Raw genomic sequence first — 24,834 nt, forward strand, 5'->3', positions numbered from 1 at the left:
GGAGGAAAGCACAGGGAGAACATGCACAACTCCACACACACAGACTCCAAGGCAGGAATTGAACCTTCGACCATGGAGGTGCAAGACGACAGTGAGAAATACAGTGGCACAGTGGTAAATTATTATTTTTGTGAAATTCATCTGAGTAAAGCTCAGTTTAGCAGTTTTGGAGATAGGGGGCGGTGTTTCTCACATTGAAGTGAAATCACGTCAGATTGTGTGTGTGAGCGTGAGCGAGCGAGCTAGCGAGAGAGAGAGAAAGAGAGCGCGTGCGCGCGCGTGAAGGCGGATAGGGGGGAAGCTCGCCCTGGGCAACACGCTCGCGCGGACGGGAAGCGCTTCTGTTCGCGCGCGTGTGTGTGCGCGCGCGTGCTTGTATAATGGCTGCTAAAAACAGCCAGGAAAGGAAACACGTGAATTTCGGATAAACCTGACAAAAGGTAAATTATTCCTGTCTATTGTTTGTTGAATTTCGGCAGGCCGCGGGACTCTTTGTCTCGGTGTGCAGGTGTTTGTGGGCAGGACGTTGACATTAGTTGTCAGCTTTAGTTAGCATTGTTTAGCCTGTTGTTTGTTGTGATAAGGAACACTCAGCTGGACAACAATAACATTCATGACTTTGTTATCTCAGGAGAATAAACGTATGGGAAAGAAACAGCCAGACCTACTGATAGCCAGAATAACCTTCCCTGGTGCTTCTACGGTGGCTAAAGGCTAATTATTATTAGCTAATCAGCCAGTCAGCTAGCTAACATGGTGTATAAGCTAATAATGATCACAAGGTTAGACATGATTTTTTCTTATCTTATAATGTTCACGTGAGTTCCTGATATGACCAAAGAATGACACCATAGTGGGTCGTTTTTGTTTAAAATGTACAGCACTAACACATTGTTTAGCTCGGCCTAGCTTTAGTGCACACTGTTTAACGCTGCTCTCGTGTTGTTTTATCGCATTGCTATGGAGATGTCGGGCTTAAACTCCTCCCAGAGCACGATTTTGTGCACGAGCAGTGTTTCCTAACTCTTTTCAGGGGAAAGGTAGGTGACGCTCAGAACTCGTGAACACCGAGTGACGTCATGACGTTCCCTTATTTGCGTGATTATTTGCATATCAAAGCGACCGACATGGAGCAGATTTTTTTTGTGTTAGATTTTTTCCCCCTCCCAGATTAAAGGTAAAATATGGTAGGTGCCAGTATATTTTGGTCTTTCGGCTGCTCCCGGCACACACTATCCGATGATCCCTGGTGATCTCCATCCCATTTCCAAATTGCTTGTAGTGTGTGTGAATGAGTGTGTTTGTGTAGGATTGTAAGTGATTACGTGCCCTGTGATGGATTGGCACCCTGTCCAGGGTGTACCCTGAATTGCACTCCGAGTCCCCTGGAATAGGCTCCAGACTTCCCGCGACCCTGAACAGGATACGCGGTATAGAGAATGAGAGAGTCAGAAAGTGAGTAATTTATGCAAAATCAAATGATCTCTATTTTCTAACTCTTTTATATGAATTTTCTAAAAGTGTTTAGGGTCACTTCATGCTTTGTATTTACACCAACTGTTACATGTTTCTGTCTTTTCAACTCACCATGTTTCTTCCTTAAGTATTATAATGAACCCTGGTCACATGACTGGGTATACCTGAATAACAGAATAAGTCTTTGATGTTGTGGAAGATGTGATGTAAGATGAACGTATCTGTCTGAGTAAGGCTTTGAAGGTCATTTTCATGCTTGAGGATTTTCAGACTTTGGAATCATTTGTCACAAGTCTTTGGTACGTTCATCGAAAGCTGAAAGACGAGGCGGATGATGTGCTACTTCATGTTCTTCTTGTTTCCTGTTTAAACATTTTCAGTTATATTACGAGTAAAATTTAAATATTATTTCAGATTAATTGCATTAAATGATGCGGGAATGTTCGAGAAATTATGAAATTCATTGTCCATTTTATTAGGAACATTAGGATCATTAATGCAGGTCTTCAGTTTTTCAATATTTACCCTAAAAATAAGAATGGAGAAAAAGTTGCTTCTGTTACTTCAGATGTGGTTTGGATGTTAGCACCAAACAGCCTAAGTTTTGTGTATTTTGGATCTGCTGAGCATTTGGAAGCACCCTATATGGCCTCGCACCTACAGGGTCAAGGTTTGATTTCCAGCTCTCCTTTCTCGACTCTCCCTGTACTTGGTGGGTTTCCTCTGGGTAAATCCTGTTTTCTCCAGATGTAGATTAGCTTAATTATTTCTTCACACAATTTGCCCATAGTGTGCGTTCAATGGATTGCCACCCTATCCAGGACATACTCCGCCTCATGCCCTAGGTCCCTCATGACCCTGTACACAGGTTAAACTGTATAAACGATGAATGAATGATCATTTGGGATTTTCACTCTCTCTCTCTCTCTCTCTCTCTCTCTCTCTCTCTCACACACACACACACACACTCTCAGTCTCTAGAGCTTATACAGCTAATGTTCAGCAAGCTGCTTTTTTTTGAGTAGTTGATCAATGGAAAATAATGAAATCGGTCCCTGATCTGCTAGAAAGAATATAACAACTTGTACAATCACTCTTTACAAACGTGCTGAGCAGAAATGTCATTGAGATGGATGCGCTACAGCAGCAGAAATTTAGGCTACATTAAGTTGAACAAAAAAAGTTAAGAGTATTTTTTTTTTTAGTTGTTTGCCCACAGAACTGCTGGAAGTTTTTGTTTTTCACTGCTGCAGGTGGTGTTTAAATACATGGACACAACAACAGGAAAAAAAGGCAGCTGAATAAGAGAGCGGTGCTGGGTTGTTTGTTTAACTTGCCTCAAGTTTTTTTTACTTAGTTTGGTAGTTATCACGTTATCATTTAAACTTTAATCTCGCCTTTTGTTTATTTTTCTCTCTCTTTTCCTCTCTCTCTTTCCACAGCTGAGGAAGAGGATGGTGAGCAGCCAAGCCAAGTACGAGCTGATTCAAGAGGTGGGTCGAGGCAGCTATGGTGTGGTGTACGAGGCTATGGTTCAGCGGACGGGAGCTCGCGTCGCCGTCAAGAAAATCCGCTGCCACTCACCGGAGAACGTCGAGCTAGCTCTGCGCGAGTTCTGGGCTCTCAGCAGCATCCAAAGCCAGCACCCTAATGTCATCCACCTGAAGGAGTGCGTGCTCCAGAGAGGCGGGTTGGCTCAGAGGATCAACCACGGCCTTGGCTCCTCTTCTTACCTCGAGGTAGGTGCATGATTGTTCCTTACATTTATTTAATGACTGATTTAGGCCTTTGTTCAAAGTGCACTTTCCAGGACTCACACGGCTTAAATGTGCAGGACCCAAAAATTTTTTTTATACTTGCTCGTAATGGAAACCCTGATGCAAGAGGTCGCTAAAGAGACACTTTAGGGTTTATGTAAAGTCCAGATGTCCATGCCTGTCTCAGCTACGCATCTGTGATTAGACCACTTGAGATAATAATGACATTAATAGCGGATCTAATTGTGGTATTTAGCGTTAACTAAAGACAGGGCAATCACAGTGAATAGACCACTTATTTTTGTTTTGGCATCCCTAGCACAATCTGTACATATAATAAAACTATTGGCATATATAAAAAAAGTTGGCATCTTTGTACATTAAAGATATATTTTTTTAAATTATTTGGGGGTACATGAGATGAGTAACAGAACATGTCAAGATGGTGTTTGGAATGTTTGTCTCTGTTTGTTTGTGCATCCATCACATAAAAACTACTGAACAAATTTTTATGGAGTTTTCACAGGTGTAAAAAAATCATTAGATCATCTCAAAATTCAACAGATGGCCCTGTACAATTTAAAATAAATTAAAAAAAATTCTTAAAAAACGAGATCTCACACCTTTATTCCACGCACTTCATGGTAATGTGTAAAAATTTTAGTCCATTCCAAAATTCAACTTATGGCGTTGGACATTTTTTATTATTATTTTTTTACATGCGCTTATGAGTGTGCAATTAAAATCTATGCGAACAAAGCTGTAGGAACAACTAGTTTATAATAAATATATAAAAATAAATGTTTAAATGATTTCTTAGAGCTGTGCATTAAGATTTTGGAAATTACCTCATGTGTTTCACGTATGCTATGACCATATGACTACGTCTAAAAATGCAGTGTTTCACTATATGAGGGCTCCCCTGGTGGGCTTTGATGGTACTGCAGGTGGCTAGTAATGGATGGATAGATATTTTATTGATTCTGAAGAAAATTCCAGGCAACCAGTAGCAACGAAGACAGTAACGCAAATACAGGCATTAACATGTTTAAGAAAAAAAAATATTTAAAATGTTAATTTTGGTAATTGAGCTTGAAATTTGTATTAAATATTTTAAATTATATCTTTACATTATGTTTATAACATTCATGAAAATCAGAACTAGTAAAACTAAGCCATAGGACTTGAATATATTTTTTTAACCAGAGCGTATCCAACGTGTCGTCCTTAGCGTCATAATTCATAAATTATAACAATGGCGAAAGAAAAGTTGTTCATGCAAAATCATCTTTTTTATGATGGAATGTCAAATCAGTCAGGCTTAACAATTTACTGTTTGTGATTAATTTTTATCATTTGTTGCTTTACACATTACGTTTATTGGCTTGGATGGGTTACTCTCTTGTGCCTCCATTGTTGAACATAAACGTGTTCTGTTTATAAAATAAGAACTTGTAGCTATGACAAAGCTCTGCATTTTCTCCCTTGGAACGTTGCTCGTTGGAACTAGTACCTCATTTATACAGTCACTGAAAAGTTATAACCAATATTTCATAGATGTGGCCAAAACTATGACTACTGTGTGATATAGTGATATAACTACTTCGTCATAAAGTCCCGTTCCAGAGTTGATCTCCCTTTTCTCTACTAATAATAATTATATAACATACTAAATCTATATAAAATCTAATCGGAGATTAGCGTGGCTGTGGGGATGTGTTCATTTAGCTACAAGAGCATAAGTGAGATCAGGCACCGATGTTTGACGATGGGCTCCCGTACCAGTTTTGTCCCAAAAGGTTGACTATGGAAAGGTTGAGTCAAGGCCAGACTGGGTAAGGGTTAGGCCAACCATAACCCATTTCATCTTCGTAACCTGCTGCACGTTGCTCGTCAGCCAGGTCGTCAGAGACTGTGAGAGACATGGTGAAACTGGCCTGATACCGGATCTGCACCGGAACAACACATCCTGTGCTGTACATCCTGAGTGCATGCAGAAGAGAAAGCAGTGGATTGACATCACATCTTGTCTGCAGCTGCTGCTGGCTGAGGAGAACAGAAGGGCATTTTGCACTGTTGCGTGGCACCAAACACAGGAAACTGGAGGCAGTTCAGAGAGAAAAACATTGGCTAACACTTCCGCACATTTTGATATATTTGACGTTTCAAACACTTGATGTAACAAGTAAAAACGCAAAGAAGAAAGGGGGCTAATTTATGTGTTTGGGAAGAAGTTTGTCTGGGTTTGATTTATAATTAAACCTATTGGTTATAACTGATCTAACTAACAAAGCTAATTAATTTTTTAAATATCAGCATTTTATTATTATTTTTTTTTCATACATAAGAGACTTTCTCATGCTCAGGACAAATCCTCCCATGCATGAAAGCTTGGAAACACACTCTTGCTGTAGCAGCTATGTATGTACTGTTAAGTTCATCTCATTTTCCCAGTGTTCTTGGGCATGTGAGGCCCAAACATTTAAGCTATTTGGACAAGTCTGGATTAAAAAAAAAAAAAAGCAACATCCTGATTAGGGCCTGGCAGCTGTCTAAAAATAATCCAGGAATTCTTAAATGTGTTTTAGTTTGCATGACTCAGCAAAATAGAACCACATTAATAATCCAGAAATTCTTAAATGTTTTTTAGTTTTAGTTTGCATGACTCAGCAAAAATAGAACCACCTTAATAATCCAGGAATTTTAAAATGTTTTTTTTTTGTTTTAGTTTGCATGACTCAGCAAAATAGAACCACATTAATAATCCAGAAATTCTTAAATGTTTTTTAGTTTTAGTTTGCATGACTCAGCAAAAATAGAACCACCTTAATAATCCAGGAATTCTTAAATGTTTTTTAGTTTTAGTTTGCATGACTCAGCAAAAATAGAACCACCTTAATAATCCAGGAATTCTTAAATGTTTTTAGTTTGCATGACTCAGCAAAAATAGAACACCTTTAACATAGAGAGAGAGAGACACGTTTCTTCGATTGCCTCAAAAGCAGCCCCGAGAGACTTTCGATGTGGCAGGATGTGGTGAGACGTACCAGCAGACTCTAGTGGTTCAGCACATTCTTTGGTTCAGATTAATAAACAGCACTGCTGATATGCATCTCGATTGGTAAATTTTCGGGAAAAATGGAAGCTGCAAACCGTGCGACACTCTCGATGGCTCTTCTCACGGTATGATTTCTACCACGAAGCGTGCCTTGCTGCAGGTTTAAGCGTGCATGCGTTACAACATGCATCACTAGCTGAGAGCTTTTGAAAGTTTCTAACACGGTAATGTAGCGTGCACATTTAAGCAAGCTCGAGCATCACTGGATGCTTTCCGCTCTGAGAAGGCAGCATTTTGTATAAATGAATTCTTGCGATGTGCAGCATTGTGCGCACTTATCTTCCTTTCCCTCGCACTTTCTGAAAGACCTTATGCTGAACGTACCCGAGAGGCCGCCGGTGGACGATTATAGTCTCTCGGTGACAGCTAAACTATTGTCTAACTCCTCGTTAAGTCGCTCACTTTGGCTACTTTCCCAGAACCAAGTAATATTTATGCTCTTTAAAAAAAAAAAAAAAAAAAAAAGTTCTCTCTTTTCCTTGTCAGCCCACAACCAGTAAACATTAACGAGACAGAATTGTCTATAATGGTGTGGTGGATTGGATTCTGTTCTCAGTGTTGATCAGCACACTTTATGGTCCATTTGCACACAAGTTACTTCTCAAGTAATGAAATTCGTGAGCCGATACACTCGACAGTGAGTGTGAAATTTTATGCGGTAGCAGTATTACTTTCGACTATCGACTACAGCTATTTTTATTACATTTTGTTTTATCTACACTGTCAGTTAAGACAAGTCAAACCAGGACTTGTGATGACGTTTCTCCTGAGTGAAGGCGTTAAAACCGACTGACATTTACAGAAGACTTCAAGCACAGCACAATGATCAGAAGCTTAGCCGCAATAAAACATTTAAATTATGCAAATGTTTTAAAGAAGCCCATACATCCGTGGCCGAGGTGGCTCGGAGCACACTACAGTCGTTTCCGTGAACATTCGGCGATTAGAACGCCCGATTCTTGAAAATAGATGGCTAAGCTTGTCTTTAATTTGCAGAAAAGATGCTTCTGTCTGTAGGAACTGTACACAGTCATTCACCAACACCTCTTGCACATTACAGGGATACCTTGATGGTATCTAAGCACTAGTGTGGTGCATTATTGTAGCAGGAGATTATAGAGAGAAACTAGAGAGGTACATTTTCTTCAGAAAACTTCAGTGGTGCTTGCCTCGAGCCCCCAATATCTCTGACAATGGGATCCAGGGTTAGGTTCAGTTTCAAAGCTTCTATGCAAGTTACCATAGCAGTGAATGCAACTGTGAGCACTTCCTGTTTCAATGGGGAGTACCTCAATGGGGCAAATTTGGGCACCTCTTGCGTCCCAGGGGTACAGCTATCAAGCCTCTTCAAATGTGGTAAATTTGAGATTTCTATGAAATTCTTGCTCTGTGCTACAGGGCTCATCACTGAAGTCAGAACACCCCATTCCTGAATAAGCCCATGCGGACACCTTGTTCATGGGTCTACGTCAAATGTTGCAGGACTAGTTGCGCGCCAAACTTTTGTACGGAAGAAGGGGGAAAAAAGGGAAAAATAATAAGCCTGTGAAATGATAATAATAGTAGTGCTTCGCTTCGCAAGCACCACTGATAAAGGGAGTTTTTACTCACATAACTGTGTTTTGTCATTTGGCACCAGCATAAGTCCCGGTTTGACTTGAACGCTCCTTGAAAAAGTATAAAATACATTGTTGTATAGACTAGTTGATTAGAATAATACATATATATATATTATGTCCTGTTTCTTCCTGGAGAAGTTTCACGACTCAGTCTGTGATTCAGACATTTTTGTATACATTTATAGTTTAATGTCCCTTTGTTGTTTTATTTTTGTTTATTATTCAACTGCTTTTTAACAGCCTTCAAAAGAAGACATGCCTGTAATCACGCAGTCGGTGCCACAGCAAGCGGTGATTTTGAAGCTGTAACCAGGATTTATTAGAAGCGCAAGCACCTTCACTTTCTGAAGTTTTATTGCTCATTTGTTTTCTCAGCTGGTGGAAACGTCCCTGAAGGGTGAGCTGGCATTCGACGGACGCCGTTCCCGCTACCTGTGGTTTGTGACGGATTTCTGCGACGGTGGCGACCTGAACGCGTACCTACTCTCGCGCAAACCGAGCCGGCGCACTAACGCCAGTTTCATGCTGCAGCTGGGTAGCGCGCTGGCCTTCCTGCATCGCAACCGCATCATCCACCGCGACCTGAAACCTGACAACATCTTGATCTCACAGGGTCACGCAGAACCGACGCTTAAGGTGGCCGACTTCGGCCTGAGCAAGGTAGGAAGGGAATGTCTTGTAACAGGTGGTAAGAAGTTATTTATGGAAGTTAAAGTTCTGATTAATGTAAAGAAGCAGTGGTGCACCAGTCAGGAAATGTTAATGGTTTTGTCTGAAATACTCCTGATATTTGAATAATTAATATACAGTATATATTTTTAGCTGTATTTTAATAAGATCCTGACGCACCCTAAGATTGAATTCTATCCATGTCGTTATTTGAAGGTTTGCTCAGCAACAGGCTTGGACCCAGACGAGCCGGTGAGCGTCGAACGCTGCTTCCTGTCCACAGCGTGCGGCACCGACTTCTACATGGCGCCCGAAGCACGCGAGGGCTGCTACACCGCCAAGGCGGACATCTTTGCGCTGGGCGTGATCATCTGGGCGATGGTAGAGCGCCTGACGTTTGTTGAGGCGGGCACACAGCGCGAGCTGCTGGGCAGCTACGTGCGTCACGGCGAGGTCATCGTACCGCTCGGAGAGGCGCTGCTCGAGAACCCGAACATGGAGCTCCTGATCCCGGCCCGGATGAAAAGCATGAGCGCCGGAATGAAGCGGCTGATCAGGGAGATGTTAGCAGCCGACCCACGGCAGCGCCCTGATGCCTTCGAGCTCGAGCTCAGGTTGGTCCGTATCGCCTCCAGGGAGCTTGACTGGGACACGTGAAGAGGACGCGTGTGTGTGCTTTAAAAAAAATGTGAATAGAACCTGATTTTTTTTTTTTTTTTTTCCCCTAACATTTTTCATTTAACCAAGCAAAAATGAACACGAACATGCGGGTGTTAATATTTTTGTTTTTCTTTGTTCACAAGCACAAGTGAGCAATGTATTTATGAGGTATACTGGGATTGTTGATAGAAAAAAACAAAAAAACCTTTTCTTTCTCCAACCAAACGAATATATGCATATTTTTCTTTTCTTTTTGTCCCCCATGTCCACACAAGTAGACAATACTACAAGGTTTTGTCCATACACGACTTGATACCATACTCGTATGGTCAATGAAAAATACCACTATGTAGATTATTTCTATGGTAACTCTGTACAAGGGTGTGACTATGTGTCTAGCTTTAAGGCGCACTGCGTGTCTAAAGAATGCAGCTGCTTTATCCTGTTTCTTGTTAAATTTATTTTTTCTGGACGAAGCTTACACACAAACCCGACTAGTCGACCTCGAGCTAATCACACTGGCACCCTTACAGAGCACAGCGGTTTAATTGGCCGTATCGCACGCTGCTTTGCAAAACAAACCGACGACAGGTTTTCCCCCTGGTGCTTCCAGCTTTTGTAAGGAACATTGATTTCGTCCATTTTGACAGCCTGAATTAAGTTCAGCAGAGTCTTTACCTTCCTCGCCTCTTGGTGCTAACGTAGACTCTGATGCAACACGAACCCCGAACATCCAGACTCCTTCACGTTCAAACCCCAAACCCAGATCAATATCTCGACTGTAGAACTTTCTCAGGATTATACAGTTTGTACTTCATCTTCAAAAATTAAAAAGATTTTTTAGGCATACAAGTGTTACCAGATTTATCCGAATGTGTATCATGATATAAACTAAAAAACTAAACAAAACACCAGAATAGGGGTTAGTTATTTATTTAACCTTTTAGTTCCTAAAGCTTGTTGAGTCAAAAATGGACAGATTAGTTCCCCCGTCACTCCTTTCTGCATTTAAAAAAAAAAAAAATTTCAGATGTCTGTGATGCATCAATCTCTTTATTCAACGAATAGGGGAAAAAAAAAGCGAACAAAGAATGATTATATTCGTCGAGAATGTTGGCTGCTTTGCGTTGTACTTGAAATTCTAAGACAGAAATGCTGCTGTTCAGCTGGATTCAACTGACGTTCATACGCGACAGCCAGCACTTTTTTTTTTTTGTTGTTTTTGGGAGAGATCCGCCTCCTCACGTGTTCCTTTTGGATGAAAGTGAACTCAACGGCAATCTCGCTGACTTCAGCGTGACCGTCGGTTAACACCAGCGCACACGCTCTCGTATTCCTACAGCGCGTGGGATACATGTCTAAAACCCTGAATGCCCCTGAGAGCACAACCTCAAGCTCTTTTTTTCCCTCTTCATCCCTTTGCTATAATCCCCTCTCGTCAGGCGAACACTAAGCCTGCTAAATTGTCGTGACAAATTAAAACGGCTTTGAAAATGGATTGAAAACCCCATTCAAGTCCCACACAAGACCTCAGCGCAGCATTTGTCTGTCTCCCCGCTGCAAAGTTTCGCAGTTTAAGTGTTAATATTTAATGCTGTTTTGGAGCAGATGTTCAGGGTACCCTCTATAGTGGTGTACTTCTATTAAAACCAGCAAACATTTAGTCCTTAGATCATTTGCTTTAAGAATTTATTTTGCAGAAATCCCATCCCAAAAGTGGAACCAGTGGATATGGATCAGCGGAAAGCTGACTGAGGCTGCAGCGTTTACCTCACAGGTTTAAAGTGAGACGGATTTTGTTAAATCACGTTTTTAGGCCACTTTCATGTAAAATGTGGTTTAAGATAAAATCGGATACGTTTCGTGTATTTGGTCATACTTAAAGCGTAAAAAAAAAATCATCCTATCATATTGGATTTCTGATTAATGAATTTTAATCATTGACTTGAATTTAATGTTGCACAGGTATATGGTTGTCGTTACAGCAACATTTCAATAATGGATGCCAGTATATATTTTTAGGACTGGATTTAAACAAAACGCAAACAAAAACTTTAAAAGCAAACGAAAAGAACGGATCACTTTCAAGATCTGAGAAAAAACCCGAATCGTGCAATGGAGCTTATAAAATGAACGCAGCCTAATTTGCCTTTTTCATTGACCAGACTAATGCCTTATTAAAAAAAAAAATCCTGTTGCCTCTCTAAGCACATTCTTTATTGTTTGTTTTACGACAGCAATGGCCTTGTTTTTGTTAAAAAAATAATTAATTTGAGCTGTACATTTAAACAGACATTTTTTTACTTTTACCCTTATAATTTATCAGTATTATTAATTATCTTATTGACTACTAATTGGTCTGTCAGCCCCTGTAAACGCTTTCATTATAATAGTTGTCAATGAAACTATTAATGAATCCACCATCAACCTCTAAGAGTGTTAACTAGCAGGTCATAGGGCGTGTTTAAAATGTTTTACAACCTGTATTTTTGGTGGTCACCTTATAGGTGTTTCTTCTCCTAAATTAATAGAATGAGGATTTTGTTTTTATGGATTGTTGGGATCTTTAGTGCACAAAGTCCAAGGTGTTGGTCGAATCAGATATTTCAACAAAAATCTTTCATCGCTTATAACAGTTGTCTTTTTTTATTTAAGCAATATCACATGACCGGGAGCTCTGTTGTACTGCATCACCAGGGAGAATCCGATACGATATCATTATACCTAGATCTGTATATTATCTTGATCTGTATAGCAATTCTATTAATAATTAGGCCTCCAACTGGCACAGTGGTAAAGTGCTCACCTTATCATCCAGAGATCGCGAGTTCGAGCCCTGGGTGATGCTGTAACCTCTCGCAGCTGGAGGTCTAGAGAAAGCTGATTGGCTGAGCTCTCGCAGAGGGGAGGGATGAGAGGTACTTAGTGCTCCCACATTAATCACGGCTCTACAGTCTGTGAGCGGATAGCGCTGTTCTCCGAGTCGGCCCTCCCGACTAAGAGGTAGGAGTAGCTTTAACGTGGGAGCCCCCTCGTGACGGGGAGGAATTGGACACTAGTAAATTGGGGGGGAAAATTCTATTAATAATTTTCGCTTTTTTATTTCTTTGCAGAATATCCCAATTCAATACCTTTTGTCAGATTTTGTTACAATTCTAAACTTCAAACTAACGTGTGAATGGTTTAAAGTGCACCACCAAACATCCAACATTTATAAATTGAAATGTATTTTTTGTAGTCCATGTGGTGGTACATAAATCGGCACACGAAGGAATCACAATACTTGGCTAAATCAATAATTTTCCCCCCCTCGGCTCTAGTTCTGGCAGCTGTGATGCAGTCGTAGGCCTGCATGCCGATATATGGTACAACAGCACGACCGCGAGTGTGATATTGCTTTTATACAACAGGTTATTTTTTGCTCTGGCAACGCAAATAGTTCTGCAACTGGTCTTTTCAGCGTAATTCGTTACAATGTAGCGTTATGTTGGTGACCAGCGATTACTGATTATTAGACCACCTGTGAGTTGGAGGGATATATTTATATAGACAAATGTCCCAGTGCTGTTATGCTCTGTATCATTACTCATGACATTCCTTTTGTCCAATCAAATTACTCGGTTGGGAATATATTTGGAAATGAATATTTGTTCACTTTGCCGGCTAACAGGTCGAATGATTTTCCTTTATTCCTCTCACTCTCTGGACTCTCGCCTTAAGCGGAAGTGATTTCTTTATTGCAATCATTTGTTTGCATCTTCAGTTTCTTTTTTTGCACTTGTAGATACTGTACATTTACAGCACACCCAGATTCAAGAAGATCCAGACTCTAAACTGTGGTGTTTTTAATGAATGATGAATGACCAGTACTGAATGTGTAAATCTGTCAAGTTTATGCTGTAGGATCTTTTAATTTTATTTGTTTTTATTTTTTGATTTGTCGTGAAATATGTGTAATGATTTGGTTACAGCCTCTGTATGTGCTTATGCTATGTGAGCAGGTAAAGTTTGGTCTTTTCATTAAAAACAAACAAAACAAAAATAAACAAATCTTACACAGGGAACGCAGGGATCACCAATCAGCTACCTCTATAGCATTTAAAGCAGGGGTGTCAAACTCTTTTCAAGTAACAGGACAGAATATGTTTAGTCAAGTATTTATAAAAAAATATATATATGTATAAAAATTTAAACAAGAACCTTAAATGCATTCCTTAATCAGAACTTAATGCTAGATCTGCAGTTCTGTGCAAAAGTCTGAGCCATGCATCATTTCTTCATATTAAATTAAACGATGTAGATTAAATTAAAGAAACATGAACAAATGTTTTACTGTGACGGGCTGCAAAGTGCCCATAGATACAGTATAAAAAAAAAATTGTTTAAGTAACAACTTTAGTAGCAGCAGCCTCATTTCCTCTCTCGTCTGTTCCAACCACTCAACGTTCAGTATGAGCAGTATTTGCATCAATGTCATCTGCACCTGTTTTTCACTGATTTATGCCTTTTTTTTTATGCGTAACAAACAAAACCCATTCCTCTGATACTGCTCAGGTACAGGAACTGGATTAAAAAAAACGAGAGACAAAACAGACCTTCATAAAGCCTGGAGAACTATTCCTCAGGACTGCATTGAAAATACAAGATGGTCTGCGTCTTTGGAAGCAAAACATAAAGAAGTTTGCACAGTTCTGTGGTTCTTTTTTAATATTCTGTTTATTTTGAAGACATCTTGGGTCTAAAATAAGACGAATACAAAGAAGTGGCTACAGATCCAGACTTTGGGACCAATTTTCCAAAATCTTCGGGGCAAAGGGGAATTTGCAAACCAAGAAAAAAAAAAATTGGTTTCATTGGAATCTTTTTTTCTTGCTTTCAAAAAAAAAATTAACATTTTTTTTTTTTTTTTTGGCAAATTCATAGCACTGACTTGTTCTGCTTTTAAAGTGTAATAATAGACTCAATCACCTAATGTTTCAGTTGATTTACTTTGATTATTTTTTCATTACTTATTTGCATTCCTAGTGAGCTGTTCCCAGCTTATGGGTTGAATGTTTGACACCCCTGATCTAAAAGCGACTCGTGTCACTACCAAGGTTAAGTCTAATATCCCAGATTACAACCATTTCGTGTACATTTATCCATTCAATAAAACTGCCTTTTTTAAATACAACTTTAGGTGCTAACAGTGTGAGACACTGGCTCAATGCGTCATCCATATTATGCCAAAATAAAAAAGCACTGTAATATCAGGAAAGCACCGTCGATGCTGTGCATAAGGCAAAAGTTGACTCCAGCTATGTTGCTATTTGTTCATGAACGTCCTCTACCATGTAGAAATGAGACTAAATGGCCAGAAAATGAAAGGGGTAAAGTAAAAGCAGGCCTAGACGCAATATAATACACGTTCTTAGAGTCCGTATATACTAGTGTGTGTGTATATATACGGGAATACAAAAACAGATCAGCTGATTGATGTACATGGGAAAGGCGCTGTGTCCTGCTCACACAGTCACACGGAACACATCTCGTCTAACTGTTTGCTTGACATCAACATGAAATGTAACAAAACATTTTTTTTTTTTTCCAAACTAACTTTTTTTTTTGGTGTTGTACAGTATTTTTATGAGATTTGAGATTTACAAGAGGCTGTAAATGTGTAATTTATTGTTGGGATTGGCTTTATAAATAAATAGAAAAAAAACAAACCTGGACCTGCGTGAGACACTTCATTGCATTGTATAATTTGAGTATCGTGCATGCTTTGCTGGGATTTTATAAATGTTGATCAAAAAGTCATAGAATTAACCATGCTACAATAAAACAGTGAACAGACCACTATTAAAGAGCATATTTTGAACCGATAGTTTGCGCTCCCATTACAATGAAGAGAATAAATATGACATCAGAAATCATTTCATCTGGAGCATTGACATCTGGAGCATTTTATTAAATGTCTTGGGATTTCCTCTAGTCATGCATCTAGATCCTTTACTGGTGAAAACCTTTCCTACCGTTATTACTACCTTGTCTGACCACGTTAACATTTCAGACATTGTCTTTTGTCTGCTTAAGAATCTATTTCTTTAGTCTATGCACTTAACACACTTTATGCATAAGCCACATGTTAGTGTTAAATCAAAGTTTAACAACAAACGTTCAACTTTAAAAAGAAGCAAGGCAGGAGACTCATAAAATACTAAAATGAAGTCTGCTGACGACCTGAATGTACTGAATGACCAGGTTTCCTTCCCTGAGGGCACAGGCATAGGACTCCAGGACTCTATACTGTACGTAATATAAGAGTGTGTGCCTTTTTTTGGTATGGTAGTGCATATTGTGTAAAAAAAAAAAAATCATACCAGTCATGATTAAAAATAAGACACTATTAAAACAACTGAAAACCTGTCTGTAGTTCCCCTTCGGTTCAACTAATTGAGGTGCTAACGATGTGTCTTGCTATGTGTGTGTGAGCTACTGGTATGTGTCACATTATGCAAATAAGTCATTGTCAAAGTCAAGGATCTTACCAAATCAGGGCAATGGTAAGAACTGGCATTCACACACACATTCTCACTCAGGGGAACTCATCTCAAGAAAACCACTTAGTAAGATGTTTTCAGTGGTGGGAGGAAACTGAAGAACCCAGAGGAAACCCATGAGTAAAAACTAAAAGATTGAACTCAGAATCTATGAGAACCCTGAAGCTGTATGATGGCAACACTACCTCATGTACCATGCAACCACACCACTAGTTTATTTTTTCCTTTTCTAAAAAAAAAAAAAAAAAAATTCATTATGTGCTTAATGTACGGTAACTGCTACGTCCTTGTCTGGTTCAAAGCAGTTCATCAACACATCCCACACACACTCATTTACACTTGGGGAACTTTAGAGAAACCTGAAACTCCTAATAGACATTAACCCAAGCTCAGAATTGATCGCCGGTTCTCACGCCACTGTATCAGCATTATTTATTACTTCAGCATGGGTGCATTTCAGGTCAATTGTGTTTGTACGATTGGACTGATTTCCACATTCTCCCTTTGTAAAATTCAGAATACAGATATAAATGCATATTTAAAAAACATTGTTAGGCCATGCATTTATCACTTGACAAGTATATATACACACACATACACTAACCAGCCATAGCACTATAACCTCCTGTCTGATACTGAGTAGGTTTCCACTTTTGCCACCATAACAGTGATGCACTGTGTGTCCTGACATCTTTTTATCACAACCAGCATTACATCAATTTTTTCCACACTTGCGCTTCTATTGGAGTGGATTATCCAGGCCAGCCTTCACTCTCCATGTGCATCAGTGAGCTTTGGCTGTCCATGACCCCGTTACAAGTTCACCGGTTTTCCTTCCTTGGCTCACTTTAGATACAGTATGTCCTGACAATTTGTTTCTTGTCAAAGTCAGTCAAATCCTTATGCTTGCCCATTTTTTCTGCTTCCAACACATCAACTCCTGGCCACTTCCAGCTGCCATTTTAACGAGATATTGAAAATGTACTGGGTTTGGACAATGAAACTAAAACACCTGGTTCTAGACCACGATAATTCATTGGTATGGTGTAGGGTCCCCTTTTTGCGACCAATACAGTATCAATTCGTCCTGAGAATGACAGATACAAGTCCTGCACAGTGGCCAGAGAGATTTTGAGCCATTTTTCTTAGTGGCGAGGTCACTACGTGTTGCTGGTGGAGGAAAACGTTTCCTGACTCACTTCCTTCAAAGCACCCCAAAGTGGCTCAATAATATTTAGTTCTGGTGACTGTGCAGGCCATGGGAGATGTTTAACTTCACTTTCATGTTTTAGTCATGTCATGTCTTGCTGGGTGTATTGGTGCATTATTATCCTGGTACATGGCACCGCCTTCAGGATACAATGTTTGAACCACTGGGTGCACATAGTCCTCCAGAATGGTTCGGCAGTCCTTGGCAGTGACAAGCCCAAGTAATGGGAATGCCATGATATTGCAGCCCAAACCATGTTGTTTTTTGTCACCACAGTCCGGGTGGTACGCATCTTTGGGGCTTCTCCACACTCTAACTCACCTGGATGTGGAAAAGACAGTGAAGGTGGACTCATCAGAGAACACTTATGGTGGAAACAGGAGAGTTGAGGGGCACATTTAATTCTGCAGTGAGTTGGGCAGCTGTGGTTTTGTGGATATGATCCGGGTTAGGACCCGGACATCCCTTACAGACAGCTTCCTCTTGCGTCCACAGTTACTCCTGTTGGATGTGGTTCGTCCTTCTTGGTGATATGCTGACATCACCCTGGATACTGTGGCTCTTGATACATTACAAAGCCTTGCTGTCTTGGTCACAGATGCACCAGCGAGACACGCACCAACAATTTGCTCTCTTTTAAACTCTGATATGTCACCTATATTGTTGTGTTCATTGATCAAAACTGTGCTATTATTCTGCTAATTAAACCTTCACACTCTGCTCTTACTGGTGGAATGTGCAATCAATAAAGATTGGCCACCAGGTTGGTCAAATTTAGCCATGAAACCTCCAACACTAAACACTTGGCCAGTGTTTCAGTTTCATTGTCCAACCCCTGTAGCTACTGTAAGAAGGTCCAGGTTGTCATAGCTAGACACCTGGATCAGAGCAAGTCCAAAACTGCAGCTCTTATTCCTGGATGTTCCTGGTCTGTAGCGGTCAGGACTTGATCCAAGGAAGGCAAACCGGTGAACTGACGACAGTCATGGGTGGCCTGATCCAATAGAAGTGCTAGTTTAAATGTGTAGATACACTTGGACCTCTATAGTCTATAGACATACCAGAGAGAATGAGAAAATCCTTTTGAATGAAGCTTGTGAATTGATTCACTTAAGAGTCGTTTAGAGTGAACCGATTCCTCCTCAGTGAATCAACTCTCATTAGCAAGTTAGCAATTCTCCTCACCCTTCAACTACAAATTGAAATTTTTTAGCTATTCTAGCAATGTTCAGTGATTTTACATAATGGGGAGCCAAGGTTTGTGAAATTTGGTTTATATATTGACCACATTTAATATTAAATGCTTTAAAAGGGATTATTTTTTGTGCTAGGCTTGTGATTGTCATTCACTCTATTGTGTAGGAAATTATGCTAAGAAAAACCACACACACACAAAATTACAAAAACCCTTGATTAAAATGTAATTTCATTTAGGTTATGAGTCTAGCTGTTCTCCAGGTGGATTTTCATCTTCGAGAAATGAAAGAAATACAAAGGTAGGGTTAATTAATCTGGTTAATGCTATAGGTCTAGACTGGCTACGTTCCCTCAGTAATTAAGCAATTAGCTTCACTTTGTTGGCTAAAACAGTCTCAAGTTCTGTCTAAACCACATCTGTTTAAAAAAAAAAATTTTTTTTATAAAGTGTGTCTTATTTCTGTCCACAGACTGCAGGAATCCTGCGTGTGATGCCATGCAGTGTGTCTCAGCTCCTGTCTGCTACAGAACACAAAGACTCCTTCTTTATAAAAGACGTGGAGCTCCAGCAGGTCAGTCTGATACTATTAGGGTGAACGCACATCCATCTGGACATTCCCTGAATTCCAACCTCGTCTAAAATTTCTGGTAATAAATTAAATACATCATTGAAATTGAAAAGTCTGGATCCGTAAGAAATAATGGATTTAAAAAAAAAAAAAATTACAGCAAATGTTCTGTAAATTGATGACCTCTGGAGGCAAGACGGTAATGGATCAAACCTTGTTTTGTACCATGCAGAGTACTTTCCTGCATTAGTGCAACGATTCTTCTGGGCTGATACTGATTCTGATAGACTACAGACTTCAGACTAGACTATCCCAAAGAAAAAGACGAGCAGAGTTACGATGCTGTATCAAAAAAAGTTAAGACTTGTTTTGTAACATGGCAACAGACACACAGTCACAGGACGCACCGGCTTTCATACAGTAAGTCAGTGTGCCAAAAGACATCGTCCTGTGTACTGGTGCTATTCTGACCACGTCTATCTTATCATGGACAGCAAGTTAGAACAAAGAGTGAACGTGAAATTCTGCTTGAAACTCGGGGAAAATCTGCTACAGTGATGTTTGACATAATTCGGCATGTTTATGTTTTAAGAGGTGTTTTGAGTGGCACGCACGCTTTAAGAGCGGATTCAAAATCATTTTGCAACTTGTGCATGATGACCGTCTGAGAACAATCCACAACCAAGTTCGTCCCCAGGCTGCTGACTCAAGAGCAGCAGAAAAATAGCATCAAAGTCTGCCAAAATTTAATATTAGGAAAATGTCTATGGATCCAGACTTTTTGGGCCAAGCTGTATATGAGAGAAAAAAATTGTATCATAATATAAAAAAGCCAGGCTTACTGTTTTATTCTACGTAAATTATTTGTTACATAACTATTTATAAATTTAACAAAGTTCTTGAGGGTTAAAATCGTGTCTTATCTGACTACACCTAATGATATTCCGGATCCCTGACACTCATAACTGCTTGTATATTGTTATAGCTCTCCTGAAAAGCAAGTTAGAAAATATGAGGGGCATTTTTGGTTGTGCAGAATAAGATTATAATAAAACTCCCTTTATTTCTCTATATAATGTCCTACTACACTAATGCCCTTATCTCGGAGCTTAACTACCATCAAATTAGGAAGTTCTCTCAGTTCAATGGAGCCATGGTTGGACTGTATGCTTCCCGTATGAATCGCTGGCCTCCCAGGAACTCCTTTAATATGAAAATGGCTTAGAGTGAGGTCAGGATTGTACAATACAGAAACTCAGCTTAAAGTTAAAGTGCAACTGAACAGAACGCCTTTGGTGATCAAACCAGGAAGTTTTTTTTTTTTTTATCCACATTACAGAAAATTCTGGGCGGCCAACATTTCACAATGACTTCTACAGTATTTCTGTGCAGATCTCTGAAGGGAAACAAATCCTGCCTTGTCATTATTCAGATCAAAAACTGATACACTACAATCTCTTCCTGTAGGTGACTGTGGTGGGTTTGATCAGAAGCAGCAAAACGACGCCTACACATCTTCTGTATTCTCTAGATGATATGACTGGCCCTCCTCTGGAAGTCAAACAGTGGCTAAATCTTGAGGTACACATAAGTATGCAAATTCTGTGTATGCATCCTTTAAATAGGTATTTCTTTCAAAATCTTTACTGACTCTGTGTTGACAGTGTTGTCCTGTTGTTATGTACAATTTACACATTCAGTGATGTCAAGAGCGGCAAATATAAATTGACACCAAATAAAGGTACTCCAGTTTAGCTGGCGTTTGGATCCAAGAAATTGCATTTGCTTATTTAGTTTGGATCCATGTAGCTTTTAATAATGTACTCAAATTCTCATACTTGATAGACATTTTAACTAAATACTGTACAAAAACCCTGATTTGGAGACAGTTATAAAAATAGTTATATCAAAGGCCTGGATTGAGAGAGTGACATCAGAGTACTCAAGACGACTTTTTGACTCTATTCCCAGCCGGATACGGCAAGTTTAGAAAAATATAAGACATCACCCTAAATATTGATTGTTGTAAAGCGATTTCATTGCCTAAAATAAATAATTATAATCTTGATTGTCCTTATTGAAAAAAACCTATTGGATTTCACTTTGTCACCACTGTGACAAAAGTTTTTTGTTTAAGATGTTAATTAAATGTATATGATGTTCACAATAGATTGTGTGTTGCATTAAGGTTTCTCTCAATCATCTTTAGCTTTGATAACAGCACACAATATGATCACCAGTTCATGTCTGAAAATGATTCCTCGTGCTCCCAGAACCACTTTTTCACAACTTGGGTCCTGGAATATCCCGGTGCCATCAGGAGACGAAACTATTATGTGGGCATTTTGGATCATCGCTTCATGTGCTTCACCTTCTTACCCTAGCACACTTTGAAATAGGGTCAGTCTGGATTCATCAGACCACATGACCTTTGTCCATTGCTCCAAAGTCTTGGAGCTATGGAGCTGTTTGCTTCCTAACAAACTGAAACCTTTTGAAGTGGTGTTCTTATGGACACACAGCTTTTTTTTTAAGTTCTAAGCTATGACTTTTACTGTTGTTGTTTTGTACCATGCACCTTTACCAAATGTTTAAGTGATCTCCATTCATGATTTTTTTCTGGGCCATTTTTTTCACAAAGGTAATAGTTCAGCACTATCCATCCCGGTTTTGAAAAGGTGTTGAACGCTTCTTAAGCCAGGTCCGGTGATTTTAGATCTCCTTAGTTGCTTGATGTAGACGTTTTTATGTATTTTGAATAGTGTCCATTGTGGCTTACTTATTTTGCTTTTTTTTTTTTCCCACCAGGAAGTCAACATGAATCATTCTGTTATTCCTCCTGGGACATATGTTAAAGTAACTGGAAGTCTCCGCACCATTCAGGTGTCTTTGTTGCTTATATATACATTTTTAATGCTATACGTGACATACTGTAATATAATACACAACTTGGATAAGATAATTGCAGGTAGTTATTTTTTTTAAATCGCTTTATATGTACACTTTTGTATGAGCATGCACAATCTGACTTGTCCTGTGTTTCTCACGTGTCAGCACAACAGGTTCATGGTAGCGTTCAACATCCGCCGTCTGGACGACTTTAATGAGATCACTTCACACATGTTGGAGGTGATTCAGGCCCATCTGCACGGTGCAAGCAGCTCGAATAGTAGTAGGGTGAGAGCGACCTTATGGTTACACTGTCGCTTTATTGTGCTAAAAAAAGTGAACTGATAGGGGAAGTGGTAAAAGGTTGGGAGTTCATATCTTCGCTCCATCAAGCTGTCGCAGTTTGCAAGGAAGGTGTTAAAGTCACTTTAAATAACAGTTGCTCAGCTTATAGTTGTAGTTTGTGTGTTTTGGTTTCCTCGAGTCATAAATCAGTTAAATTTCACTCCTCTCACCTTCGCTGTGTGCATGTCAAACATGCTGTTAAAGTTGGTCCTGTGTGTGTGTGTGTGTGATAGTAGCAACCCAACAGGAAATACCATTTTTTGTTTCAGATAAGGAACGGGGCCATGACCTCATGTATAATAAACACACCGCACACAAGTGACCCAGCCACCGTCGGTTTTACAGCCAATCAGAGGCAGGTGAGTGGCCATCCTTTTCTAATTCACATCCTTACAGGCTTATCTGTCGCACACATGAAAGTCTGGTGCATTTAATTTCATCTGTAGGTGCTATACAATATAATTATGCAATATCACACGAGAGAGGGTGCTGTTGTGCTGGATATCAGCACATCTGTGATGCGGTTATAGATTCGAGTGTACAACCCGAGTGCCTAAGGTGCCAGCATGACCTCATATTGGTTTTATACCAGTGTTCCACAAACACACCATTTATAATTTATTTTTTGCTCCACCAACACCTATCCTTGCATGGTGGAACAGGTGGAACTTTTCCTCAAGAGCCAAAAAGACGGCCTCTTAGAAGACGGTCTCCACCAGCTCATCCATAGCATTAGCAATAATAGATATGTACAAATTAAAAATGTATATTTCCGGTACTATATAGAAGAGGTAAGAAGAATAAACCATGGAGGTGGTGAACAGTCCAGTAAATCTCATAAGCTTCTTTTTATATTTCCACATATCAGCTCCACTTACTTCATGGTTCTGTGGTTGAATCCCAAATAGGGATAAATGGAAAGCTATTGTGCTAAGGTGTTTGATCACTTGTTCCACATATCAAGAACGACTCTAACCAGGGAGTTAGAAGGTGTTTGGGGATTCAGACTTGCTTTATGGCCGTAAATGAAAGAACACGATTTGGCGATTTGGAATGACTTCGAAGCAGTTACTAGGGTGACAAAGTGATGTTTTGGCAGGCAGCAGCTCTCCCCTCAGTACTGTCGACAGGTCTACTTTCCCCCATGGATCCAACATCCAACACTTGTGCCTTGGAATGCCTCTCGTCCAATCAGATGTGTTGTTCGGAACTAACTGTTGTAAGCTTCTTATTGTATTATTGTGAAATGTTCTGTAGGTGTTTAATTTGATTAAAAGCTGTCATTTGGCTGAGGGCATCACTCTGCAGTGCCTGAGGAATTCGCTCAATTATCTTTCCTTCTATGACATCAGGTAAAGACTTCATCTTTTCCAGCCTTTTCCTTTTTTTGTAACTTATGCAGCAATTAATATGAAAACATGTTTTGGGGATTTTATTGAATTTAAATATTACTGTTAAATAAGTTTTTGTCAGTAATTGCTATCAATTAAATTAAAGTCTTTGTGTTGTAGCGCTTGTCTGCAGTTTCTTATAAACGAAGGACACATTTTCTCTACGATTGATGACGTCCATTTCAAGTGTACTTACGGCTGAAATAATTGCCTGGTTTGAGCACAGTCTGATGCTTTAATTTTTTTTTTTTTGTATCTAGTGCACTAAGTAAATGACAGATAAATGAAAATCTGTCTGTATTTGTATATGCATATTGTTTAAGTTGTTAGAAAATTATTTGTAGAATATTATTAGTATTATAATGTATAGTGCATTCGGTTTAGTTTTTTTGTGTTGTTTTGACTTGTTCCTCATAAACTGTGCTTACTTGCATAATAACTACCTTGTTGCGTTGTTGCATTATCCGGATAATTGGGGAAATAAAGAAAACTTGCATTTGTCTTTGGTCTGGTTTATGTACGTATATATAAATGGTTTGAAATTAGATGGATAAGCATTCAACATCATAATCAACCACAAAAACAGCAAAAAAGCCAAATTGGACAGTTTCACCCAGTGTATTGAAAATATAGTCCAAGCAATATGTTTTTTATTAAAGCAGTAAGTGTTACATACAGTATATAACAAAGGGTGGTCAAGTCAAACCGGGACTTGTGATTAACTTTTTGGTGAATGAAGGTCTAACACCGTGATAAGTGCATAAGTGTAGTAGAGGATTATATAGAGAAATATAATCACACACACTTACACACTTTGTGCAGTTTGGGAACACTAATTAGCCCAATCTGCATGGCTTTGGACTGTGGAAGGAAACCCACCAAGCAGTACGAGGAGTACCTGCAAACTTTACATACACAGACCCGAGTCGGTAATCGAACCCGGAATCTGAAGGTGCAAGGCGACAGTGAAGCCACATCATCACCACCGCCATCTGTCCTTTTGATACCAAATTCAAATGACAGCAAAAGGAGTTAGTTTGTTATTTTTTCCCCCCCTCCACATAGCTTTGTATGCCTGACTAGTTCATACACAGTGCTACATGGCTTACTGGCCACTTTAATAGGAACACCTGCAAATGGATATTTTTTTTTCCCCTAATAAAGTGGCCAGTGAAAAATGAGGCAGAAATGCTGTGCATGAACTAAATAGTCAAAAACTTACACAAAACAAAAAAACACCACACAAATGAAATACTTAGTGTCGGTAGAAAGTGATTTACATGTCTCACTGGCCACTTTAATAGGAACACCTGCAACTGGTTCATTTCCAGATGTTTCTATTTAAGTGGCCAGTGAGACATGGAAATCACTTTCTACCGACACTTTAACCAT

At 39.5% G+C, this 24,834-nt stretch overlaps 2 protein-coding genes across 5 annotated transcripts; both read left to right on the forward strand.

Annotated features, from left to right (window-relative positions):
* The first annotated feature begins 302 nt into the window (after positions 1 to 302).
* On the forward strand, positions 303 to 14,880 carry pdik1l (PDLIM1 interacting kinase 1 like). Of its 3 annotated transcripts, none has more exons than XM_053490039.1 (5): positions 303 to 440; positions 1,283 to 1,455; positions 2,919 to 3,215; positions 8,346 to 8,630; positions 8,856 to 14,880. In XM_053490039.1, exons 3-5 carry the CDS (start codon positions 2,931 to 2,933, stop codon positions 9,294 to 9,296), a joined length of 1,011 nt encoding a protein of 336 aa, XP_053346014.1. In that variant the 5' UTR covers positions 303 to 440; positions 1,283 to 1,455; positions 2,919 to 2,930; the 3' UTR covers positions 9,297 to 14,880. The 3 variants fall into 3 exon arrangements, with proteins under 3 accessions (XP_053346014.1, XP_053346015.1, XP_053346013.1); XM_053490040.1 differs by having other exon boundaries at positions 1,310 to 1,455; XM_053490038.1 differs by lacking the exon at positions 1,283 to 1,455.
* Positions 14,881 to 18,216: 3,336 nt separating this feature from the next.
* On the forward strand, positions 18,217 to 23,943 carry LOC128516100 (replication protein A 32 kDa subunit-like). Of its 2 annotated transcripts, none has more exons than XM_053490398.1 (9): positions 18,217 to 18,308; positions 18,486 to 18,547; positions 18,719 to 18,820; positions 20,285 to 20,398; positions 21,626 to 21,700; positions 21,872 to 21,946; positions 22,321 to 22,410; positions 23,309 to 23,403; positions 23,563 to 23,943. In XM_053490398.1, the coding sequence occupies exons 1-9, from the start codon at positions 18,296 to 18,298 to the stop codon at positions 23,642 to 23,644; spliced, it is 708 nt and encodes a 235-aa protein (XP_053346373.1). In that variant the 5' UTR covers positions 18,217 to 18,295; the 3' UTR covers positions 23,645 to 23,943. The 2 variants fall into 2 exon arrangements, with proteins under 2 accessions (XP_053346373.1, XP_053346372.1); XM_053490397.1 differs by having other exon boundaries at positions 18,219 to 18,308; positions 21,872 to 21,994.
* The last annotated feature ends 891 nt before the right edge of the window (positions 23,944 to 24,834 follow it).

This window comes from Clarias gariepinus, chromosome 28 (assembly GCF_024256425.1).
Source record: "Clarias gariepinus isolate MV-2021 ecotype Netherlands chromosome 28, CGAR_prim_01v2, whole genome shotgun sequence".
In the NCBI taxonomy this organism is placed as follows: Eukaryota; Metazoa; Chordata; class Actinopteri; order Siluriformes; family Clariidae; genus Clarias; species Clarias gariepinus.

Excerpts from the sequence above, each read along its gene's own strand:
- pdik1l (XM_053490039.1), top strand. The coding sequence starts at position 2,931 with ATGGTGAGCAGCCAAGCCAAGTACGAGCTGATTCAAGAGGTGGGTCGA. Across the intron at positions 3,216-8,345 it reads GCTCCTCTTCTTACCTCGAG|CTGGTGGAAACGTCCCTGAA; the intron begins GTAGGTGCATGA and ends TTGTTTTCTCAG. Across the intron at positions 8,631-8,855 it reads CCGACTTCGGCCTGAGCAAG|GTTTGCTCAGCAACAGGCTT; the intron begins GTAGGAAGGGAA and ends CGTTATTTGAAG.
- LOC128516100 (XM_053490397.1), top strand. Across the intron at positions 21,995-22,320 it reads GCAGCTCGAATAGTAGTAGG|ATAAGGAACGGGGCCATGAC; the intron begins GTGAGAGCGACC and ends TTTTTGTTTCAG. Across the intron at positions 23,404-23,562 it reads CTTTCCTTCTATGACATCAG|CGCTTGTCTGCAGTTTCTTA; the intron begins GTAAAGACTTCA and ends TTTGTGTTGTAG.